Raw genomic sequence first — 10,346 nt, forward strand, 5'->3', positions numbered from 1 at the left:
GGGGCACGAACCCGTGTCCCCTGCATCGGCAGGCGGACTCTCAACCACTGCACTACCAGGGAAGCCCTCAACTTTATTTTCATAAATCAATTTTGAAGCAGGAAAAACCTTTCTAAATATGACCCCAAAAAAGTGATTTTGGACAGAAAATCCTAAAAAAGTAAAGCGCTCCTACAAATCAATAAGTGGGGATCAAAAATCCAACAGGAAAATGTGGAAAATCCATGACAAAAAATAATAACAGATTAAAGGATGTTCAACTTCATTTATAATGAGAAATGCAAATAACTACTATACATTTTTTCACCTCTCAGATTGGCACATATCGAAAAGTTTGTAAACACACTGGGCTGGTGACAGTGTGGGGAGACAGGCACTCTCATACATTGCTGGTAGAGTAATCGGTACAACCTCTAAAAGAGCAATTTGTCGATATCTATCAAAATTACAAACCATATACCCTTAGACCCAAAGCTTCCACTTCCACAAACTTTCCTTACATATATTCTCTCCACAGGGCAAAATGACAATGTCATTCATTGCAGCATTATTTGTAACAGCAAAAGACTAGAAATAATCTAAATGTCAATCTATAGAGGTTTAGTTGAATCAATTATAATTTATCTATAGAAACCTATGCAGCCGTAAGAAATAATGAGGAAGGTATTTATATACTATAAGGAACAGGAGTCAGCAAAACGTGGCCTGAAGACCAAATTCAGCCCACTGCCTGTTTTGGTACAGCCCACCAGCTAAGAATAGTTTTTACATTTTTTAATTATTGGAAAAAAATCAAAAGAAGAATAATGTTTCATCACATGAAAGTGATATATATTTCAAATTTCTATGTCGATAAACGAAGTTTTATTGAAACACAGCCACACCCATTTATTTAGAGATTGTCTGTGGCTGCTTTCAGGGGACAACAGCACAGTTGAGTAGAGACCCCATGGCCTGCAAAGCCTAAAATATTTACTGTCTGTCCCTTTACAGAAAAAATTTGCCAACCCCAACATAGAGTGTTTCCTAAAGTATTTTGCTAAATGACAAAAGGACGGTAAAGAAATGGTACATAGTATGCTATAAGGGAAAAAAGGAGAAAATAATTATATATGCAGAAAATATCTCTGGATATTTCAATGAGAGAAATTGCATGGCTGGGAGGGGGTGGGGGACAGCATCATTTCTCCCATTATATCACTTTCATCTTTTGATTTTTTTAATTAGATTGATTCAAATTGATTTCAATCATATATTCAAATATTTAAGACTTTTGTAAAATGTAAGTTTAACTTCAAAATTAAACAAGGCATAAAATAACAGGGAAACACGTGAGGTGATGGATGTGTTAATTATCTAAATGGGAGGAATCCTTTCACAATGTATATGTATATCAAACCATCACATTGTACACTTTAAATATCTTACAATTTTGTCAAATATACCTCAATTTAAAATTTTTAATAAATAAATTCTAATTTACATATCAAAAACTAAACAAGGCCTCACTTCATCAGTGGAATTAAAGTATTCAGTATTGATAGGTATATTTTAGATATAACTGATGGGGATATCATTTGTAAACAAACTTTCTGGAAACTGATTTAGTGTATATGTGAAGAACCTTTTAAAAGTGCATAGGCTTGGGACTTCCCTGGTAGCACAGTGGTTAAGAACATGCCTGCCAATGCAGGGGACATGAGTTCGAGCCCTGGCCCGGGAAGATCCCACATGCCACGGAGCAACTAAGCCCGTGCGCCACAACTACTGAGCCCGCGCTCTAGAGCCTGCGAGCCACAACTACTGAAGCCTGTATGCCTAGAGCCACAACTACTGAAGCCCATGCACCTAGAGCCCGTGCTCTGCAACAAGAGAAGCCACCGCAATGAGAAGCCCGCGCACTGCAACAAAGAGTAGCCCCCGCTCGCCACAACTAGAGAAAGCCCGCGCACAGCAACGAAGACCCAACGCAGCCAAAAGTAAATAAAATTAAAAAAAAAAAAAAAAAAGATGCATAGCCTTTAACTGAGTAGTTCTACTTCTAGGAATGTATCTTAAAAAATCAGCCAAAGGTTTATACAACAAGATGTTCGAATGGTATAATTTATAATGGGTGACAAATCTGTACATAGCCTATATATTCAACAACAGTGAATTGGTTAAATAAAATGTGATACATTCATATAATAGAATATAGTCCATTTTTTTTTTTTTTTTTTTGTGGTATGCGGGCCTCCCTCTGTTGTGGCCTCTCCCGTTGCGGAGCACAGGCTCCGGACGCGCAGGCTCAGTGGCCATGGCTCACGGGCCCAGCCGCTCCGCGGCATGTGGGATCCTCCCAGACCGGGGCGCGAACCCGGTTCCCCTGCATCGGCAGGCGGACGCGCAACCACTGTGCCACCAGGGAAGCCCTATAGTCCATTTTTTAAATGGTACATTTTAATGCCATGAGAGTATTTCACCATATACTCTTAAGGGGAAAAGAAAGAAGTAATTGTATATGTAATTTAATTTAATTTTTTTTTTTTTTTTTGTGGTATGCGGGCCTCCCTCTGCTGTGGCCTCTCCCGTTGCGGAGCACAGGCTCCGGACGCGCAGGGTCAGCGGTCATGGCTCACGGGCCCAGCCGCTCCGCGGCATGTGGGATCTTCCCGGACCGGGGCACGAACCCGGTTCCCCTGCATCGGCAGGCGGACGCGCAACCACTGTGCCACCAGGGAAGCCCTAATTTGATTTTTAATATATACGCATTGAAAATACTAGAAGTAAATATATCAAAATGTTAACAGGCATTATCTTTTAGTGATAGGATTATGGGTGTTCTTCTTTTTCTCTGTACCTTTCTGAACTTAAGTGCTATAAAATGAGTATATGTCACTCATACAATTGGGAGGGGTGAGTGGTGGGGATGCCGGTTACTTTTTTAAGCAGAAGTGGGCACAGCACTTGCCTTTTTCCTTCCATAGTAGAGCAACTTAGTGAATTTCTCCACGATCTGCGCAGGCATCTCCACGCTGGGGGGAGCCTCCCCAGTGAGCAGGTTCCGGGTCCCCAAGCTCAGTACTGGCCAGTCCTCATCCGTCAGGTTGATGAGGTTGCCCACTGGCGGCTGCCGCTTGTACTTCTCCAGCTTCTTGCAGTCCTGCATCAGCAGCTCCGCGATGTCAGACCCCACCACGGACTGCAAGGGAAAGAGGGCCATCCTGGGAGAGAATCCTATTCATCCTCATGCTGGCAGCCCAGGCTGAAGAAGGAAGGCACCAGAGCACCTGCCCTCTTCAGGAGGAGGCTGACATGCAAACACAAGACAGCCCCTTCTTAGATTGTTGTATTTCAAACTCCAGCTTCACTCTCATGCTTGTTTTCTGCCTGTCAGGAGCCACAAAGATGACCAGAAATATGCACACTCTCCTAGGTGTATCATCTGCTTAGCGCAGTAACCCAAGAACTGGTCGATAACCCCAGACTAGTGGAGAAGGGCAGGGGAAAGGTTAGCATTAGCAAACTGGCATTGACATCTGAGCAGTTTTTCCCCTTGAGGCCATTCGTTGCTTCTTTAATGTTACCTTTTATAATCAATCATGCCACAAGCCAAATCTTCTCTCTCCCAGGAAGACTTCAATTCCAACCCAGCCTGCACCTGCCCACCGGCCAGCGCGGTGATACTGACCCCGTTCTGCCGACAAAGGAGAACCAACAGTTGCCACAGTAGGGCCGAGTCTCTGCTCCCCGGTGTCTCAGATTTGAGACTCTGTGCTGCTTTCTGCTGGCAAAACGTCATGATGTCCACCTTGTGTACATCTTCCCTATGGAGAGATTTCAGGGAGCAAAGAGTGAGGGACAGGCTCCTCCCCCGGGTAGGACCACAGTCCCCTCCTACAGTGTGAGGGTGTTGCTGGGGCTGGAGATGGGATAGAAGCCTGACAACCCAGGACGGGGGTAGTGAGTCTATAGCTACAGAAGAGTTGTTTCCTTATAGAACAGGAAGGGACCTCAGAGATTCTCTCATCCACCCTCTCCATTTTACAGAGGAGGAAACTGAGGCCCAGAGACCTGAAATGACTGTTTGGTAGCAAGGAAGAGCACAGACTCTGGGCTCCGACAACCCTGCATTTAAATCTAGCCAGCCACTTCTCAGCTTACACAAGTTTCTTATCTCCTCTGAGCCTCTGCTCTTTTCGCTAAAATAGGAATAGTTTAAAAGTCTACCTCCAACTCAGTATCTTGTAATAACTTATAACGGAAAAGAATCGGAAAAAGAATAGATATATATACATATGTATATATATCTATATGAATTACTTTGCTGTACATCTGAAACTAACACAACATTGTAAATCAACTATATTTCAAACTAAAAATTTTTTAAAAGTCTACCTCCGTACAAAAAGGAATTAGCCAATTGTGTAGCGTATATAAGTGCTCAATAAACAGGAATTATTATTTGCTTGAGATCATTCAATGAAATCAATCAAACTGGGAGCAGTACCCTAGTGTCCAAATACCCAGCTCGGTGCTCTACCCCACATCTGTATACCTGTGTGTAAGAAATGGAGACAACACTCATTTTTACTTGAAGGAACTGTCAAAATACTATGGGGATTTTCTTGGAGGGGGAAGCTTCAGGATAAGAACAGATTTACACAGTAGTGATGATATTTTAAGGGCTTTGGTGTGCATTATCTCACCTCTGACACCAGCCAGGACTCCTCTCTCCACGACAAAGAGCATCCTGAATATTTATCAGTAACATGACTAGCAATGTAAAAGCAGTTCTAGCTCAATCCTGCAGAGGGCAGACTTGCACACTGTCCAGTAACTCAAATGCTGGCCATGTTACTTATCTCTCCAGAAAAATTTTTTCCATATGATCCACTTGCCTCTGATTTCCCAGGCTGTGTTCCACTCTTCTACCAGTTTAAGTACTATTAAGTACACAGAACGCTAAAGCCCCTTACCATGTAGGCTTTGTAAAATAGAACTGATTTCAGATTTTTAAACCTTTAAGTTAATTTTTCTTTCTGCCTTTCAACACTCAAATTGCTTGTCAAAATGGCTCAGGCCACATTTGGCTCCAACTTGTAGCACGGAGATTCCACTCCAACGGGGAGAGACATTTTCTTTCAAGGAAGTCAAGAACAAATCCCCAAAATGCTGATCTGGGCAGGAAGATTTTATAGGTTTCAAAAGCCCTTATTTTGCAGCTCTTATGGTAATTTACCTAATCAGGGGTCCTGAGAAAGTCCTCATCTTTTCTTGTTCCTCAGAATCATTAAGAATAACCTGGAACAAAAAATCAAGTTTGGTCTTCAAGACTATGTCCCCCCAGTGCCCCATTGCTCAGTCAAGTCCAGCATCAGAACCCAGAACCGTGATCCTAGGATGTGGCTCAGTGCCTCATGGAGATAGCAGAGGACAAAAATGAGCTCTCTAGTTGCTGAATATGACCCAATAGCATCTCAGGAAAAACAGAAGTCTAATATTACTTCTCTCACAGAAGAGCCCCAGCCATTCCTTCATACACACACACACACGTGTGTGCACACACACTCACACACACACACACACACACACACACCAATTCATAGGGTGCCTGGCCCAGTCCCCTCCAAGAGCACCCTATTCCTGGAGTTGCCCAGGGCTCAGGCAAAGGGAAACAGGGAGCAGAGTGCTGACATTCCGAGGACACAGAATCTTGTTTACCTCCATGCTGTGCAGTTCAACAAGGGCCGTCTGTCCATCACTGGGAGATCTGGGACCCACACACACCAGCTGACCTCCTGGCCCAAAACTCACAGGCACGTGAGGGATATAGAACTTCATGGGTGTCTTGGGACCAGCTGCTGAGATGTCCTCTGACCAACAGACACAGATGGACACTGTTAGCATTACTGCCACTGCTTTGCTTTACTTTGGAAATACTCCACAGACACACTTCTTTCCAAATTCCACCTGGGACCAAGATAAGAGTCTGGATGGGCTACATAACTAGAAGAAGCCCATGCTCTGAGTGAGATCTGAACCTCTGAGAATATGTCAGAATATAATGCAAGGAGTTGATGGTTTGGTGCAAATGATAATGTACCAGGGCCAGACTCCCAGCAATGGTGACATGCTGGGAACTCTGGCTCTCATAGCCCCAGTACTCAGGGCAAGTCTCCTACATCCAGACCTTTGTGACCTGCCTTCACTTTCCCAAACTGACTCTGGTCTTTACTTTCTTCACCTATTGCCTAACAGTACCTCTGAGTGCCTCCTCTCCCAGCCTGAAGATGGCTAGGTGCAGTGTTCCCTTCCAAGAATCAGCTATGATGCAATCTCCAGTACCAGAGAAAAGGGGGGAAATGGAGCCAAAAGTTGGCCACTCTGCTCAGGAGACCTACCTACACAAATGAGGCAGACAAATGGTCTGCTCTTGGAAATACAGGGCAAAGGTGACTTTCCAAGACATGTGCCACCCAGCCCTCTTCTCAACAGACTCAGCCAACTCCTTTGATCACTTCAGTACCCACCAGCCTGAACTGGACTCCAAGCCACTGCAGCCATGGGGTCATACAGCTCAGAGGCATCGGTCATGTACTGACTGAGCTCATAGCTGCTGGAGGTGAGACCAGACTCGTGCTGCCGGAGAAGGTTGGACTCCTCGATCAGTGATGGCTGGAAATTAAAAACAACAAAACACATGGGAAGAATCAGAAGCACTTTCAGAGAGACGGTCCTCCCAAGTGTTTCTTCAAAGCAACAAAATTCAAACTTTCAAATAAATATAATGAATGTGGATGTGCTGAAAGGAAAAGAAGGGATCATTCAATTGACAGGTGTTTGCTAAAGCATTCACTGTGGACTAGTGGGAAGCATGCAGGTCCTGGGGTCAGGGAGGCTGAATTCAATCCCAGCTTTGTCAATACCAAGTGCTATGAACTTGAACAAGTGACTTAGACTCGCTGAGCTCAGGACCTTTATCTGCAATGTAGATAATCATATCTACCCTATATAGTTCAAGTACTTACTCTTGCATTCATTCACCAACTGTTTAATGAGCACTTACTATGCCCCAGGTGCTATGCTCTCCCTAAGGATACAGGTGTACAAGAAATTCAGGGAACTTACATCCTGAGGACTGTAAAACAATGGATGCAAACAATGGATACAAAAGCTCTTTGTCCACACTGTAAAGTGCTGTACGTGTGTATGGCCGCTGTTATTGTGTTGCTGTTACTGTTAGTCATAATAGGTGCCCCGCCCTGTGAAGCATCAGGTGTACAGAAGAAACTGTCCCCACAAATCATACAAATCTCATCAGGGATACAAAATTAATATAAGACTGTCAAAAATGAAGAGCTTTTCTCTGTAGTATGTTTGTAACTTTTCCATAAATCTAAAATTATTCCAAAATTTAAAGTTTATTGTAAAAAAAAATTCAAGAACTCCATTTTGTAACCCAGCTGGTACCCACAGTAAGAGTTTAGAAAAGAGAGATGGAAGAGTCAAGAAAAGTTCTGCTTTTCAGACCTGAATTAAAAGATTCTAGCAACTTCCCACTTCCTGGGTAAACCGAATTGCTAATCCACCGGGGTACCGGTGACAGCCTCTTCTCTTTCCTACCTTGGAGTGACTTGGGTGACATTTCCTGATCCAGCCAACTTGGCAAAAAACTGCAAAAGGGCCAGATCAGGGCGCCAGATCCAGAAGACTGAAACAGGGGGCAAGGAAAGGAAGAGGTGGGGAGAGGCTCTGCCAATTGGGGAGGAATGGGGCCCCTCAGACTGCTGGCCACTGGGGACCCCGCCCCCCCCGGGGCCCTGCTCTGCCCCTACTGACGAGGGCAGGTGTGATGCACTGTCACAGACCACCAGCCCCATGTCACTTCAGGTTACCTTGTTTTTCTGGGCCCCAGTTAGCAGACTCTCCAGAAATAAGTCCCCAGGCCTCTCCTGTCCAGAGTTAGAAGCAGGACTGTCTTTATAAGGGTTCCAATGCTTAGATCTGCGGCAAAATGACAGGAGCAGGTGAGAGGGGGTCCAGGGCAGGCCAGCAAGGCTGAGCTGCTCTCTGCTGGAGGCTGTTCTGCTGCAAAGCGTGGGCAGGTGTCGGGTTGGCCCATGTGTCGCAGGGAAAAGCCTTGTCCTCCATTTCTCCGCCTCAGTCTATTAGACCAGAAAAACAGGAGCTCCTGGGGTTCATAGTACAGTTACTAGAAGTGGCCCCAAACCCTGCAGAGGAGGCTCGGTCTCTGTAGCCTGACGTCCTGGAATAAGTTAAATCAGAGCAGCTGGGTTGGTGAGTTCCAGGCAGGGTTAAGGCACCAGGTCTAAGGGCACCAGACAGGTGCTTGAACAAAATGCTGTTCCCTGCTCACCTTATCCCACGGGAGAGTCCATTCTCAGGGCACAGGAGGGGGCAGAGAAGAAGCACCCCAGCCCCAGGCAGGACCCAATCAGGAGAACTTCTGCAAGGCCACATCTGTTCCGAGGCCAACATAGAATTAAGGCCCTCCTCTAAGATGGACTTCAAGTAATCTCACAGGTTTGGGGAACCACCTCTCAGAATTAAGAGTCCCTCCTCCTAGTGTCCATGTGAGCAGCTGGTCCCAGCCAACCCAGGCTACTCTCACACCCCTGTGGCCAGAACAAAAGCAGATGGGCTTCTGAAGATGAGGGACCAGCACCAGATGACATAAGGTTTGCCTAACATAGCCTGCGTTTGGCTGAATCATGTTGAACCGGCCTCTCCTTTCACACTTACTGGAACTGGGTCTCACTATTTGTTCCAAACGGACTATTCTTGTTTTCATGTTGGTGTTCATTCAGGTACTTTTGATCTTGATAATCTTCATGCCAGATATAAGGACTCCCTTGCCTTGGCACTGCACCCTCAGAAAAAAACAAAATAAAGACAGGTCACTTCCTATTCCTAAAAGTTCAGAAAGACACTAGCAAGCCATGAAGCTGAGTTACTGAAGCACAGCAGGTATAAAAACATACAATCATCCCTCCATATTCACGGGGGGGATTGGTTTCAGGACCTGGGGAAGTTCAAGTCCCTTATATAAAATGGTGTAGTGTTTTCATATAGCCTATGCACATCCTCCATATACTTTAAATCATCTCTAGATGAATTATAATGCCTAATACAATGTAAATGCTATGTAAATAGTAAATACAATGTAGGTGCTTATGCAAATAGTTGCCTACAAGCAGCAAATTCAAGTTTTGCTTTTTAGAATTTTCTTTTCTTCGAATATTTTCAATCATCAGTTGGAGGCAGACCCGCAGATTCGGAGGGCTGACCATATTTGCCAAATTGAGTAAAGTTGATAAGTAAAAGCCAACAGTGAAAGTCCATAAGATGCATCTCTCTGAACCAATTAGCACGGCTCTATACAATGGTACAACAGTGGGGATCCTATGTGTGTGCACGGATGTTTGTGTTTTCAACGTTGAAACAGGTTTCTCTTTGCTAGCAGGTCAGAAGATGCCTTTAATACCTACCTAAAGCCTTGCTATTGGTGTAAGGTTTAAATTCTTTTTTGTACATATCTGCCTCCCTCAGGGTAAGTGATGGTCAGACTCATTACAGCCCAGCCACACACTTGATGACGTCACTGTTAAGAACTGACTTCACTGTTACTTGGTCAGAGACTATAATCTTAGAAGAAAAATATGGATGAAATACAAACTATCCACAATACTAGTAATGTAGTAACAGTTTCAGTGCCATCATCTACACGTACAAAGAAAAATGACTCTTTTCTATCTCTTCTTCTCAAGACATTTAGCAGTAGTGTCATTGCTGTGGCCTCATCTGGCCAAGAAAGAAGCAGGTGAGGCTGGGGCTCTACCTCAGCCGAGCAGGAGGCCCAGGGTGAGGTTCCGAGCACGGCCCCCTTGCCCTCTGCCCTATCCGACCAGCTGCACCATCCCTAAGGCTTCTTGGAGATTATTCCGTACCTCTTTCTTCCCGCAGCTGCTGCGGGTGTCCATGGTAGTAATAACTTCCATAAGCATATTCTTCCCTTAGGGCTGGAGAGTGATAGCTTTGATATAGATCCTCAATGCCCGGCCTAAAGAATCACAAAGAAGGCCAGTCATTCAAGGATGAGCATGGTAAAGAGAAAAACCAACGGAGGACTTGACAAACGAAACCACTTCAGAGGACAGAATTGTGACCCCCGTCTAGAATCTGCTCTAAAGCCATGGTTCATTCTGGATCCCATAACCAAAAAATCCAGAATCAGAGCAGGAGTAGGACCGCTGTGTCAGAACAAGGCTGCGATTTTTTTTTTTTTTTTTTTTGCGGTACGCGGGCCTCTCACTGTTGTGGCCTCTCCCGTTGCGGGGCACAGG

General features: G+C 44.8%; 1 protein-coding gene across 1 annotated transcript in view; it reads right to left on the reverse strand.

The window, feature by feature from the left end:
* The window catches only part of SEC16B (SEC16 homolog B, endoplasmic reticulum export factor), a 56,837-nt gene that overhangs the window by 25,503 nt on the left and 20,988 nt on the right, over window positions 1-10,346 (reverse strand). The window contains exons 3-10 of the mRNA XM_007117681.4: window positions 9,951-10,063; window positions 8,746-8,866; window positions 7,878-7,986; window positions 6,513-6,657; window positions 5,704-5,855; window positions 5,222-5,283; window positions 3,671-3,806; window positions 2,951-3,181 (exon numbers count right to left, since the gene is read on the reverse strand). Of these exons, the coding sequence (XP_007117743.2) occupies window positions 2,951-3,181; window positions 3,671-3,806; window positions 5,222-5,283; window positions 5,704-5,855; window positions 6,513-6,657; window positions 7,878-7,986; window positions 8,746-8,866; window positions 9,951-10,063 (1,069 nt within the window). The remainder of the gene's footprint in view (window positions 1-2,950; window positions 3,182-3,670; window positions 3,807-5,221; window positions 5,284-5,703; window positions 5,856-6,512; window positions 6,658-7,877; window positions 7,987-8,745; window positions 8,867-9,950; window positions 10,064-10,346) is intronic.

This window comes from Physeter macrocephalus, chromosome 4 (assembly GCF_002837175.3).
Source record: "Physeter macrocephalus isolate SW-GA chromosome 4, ASM283717v5, whole genome shotgun sequence".
Lineage (NCBI taxonomy): Eukaryota > Metazoa > Chordata > Mammalia > Artiodactyla > Physeteridae > Physeter > Physeter macrocephalus.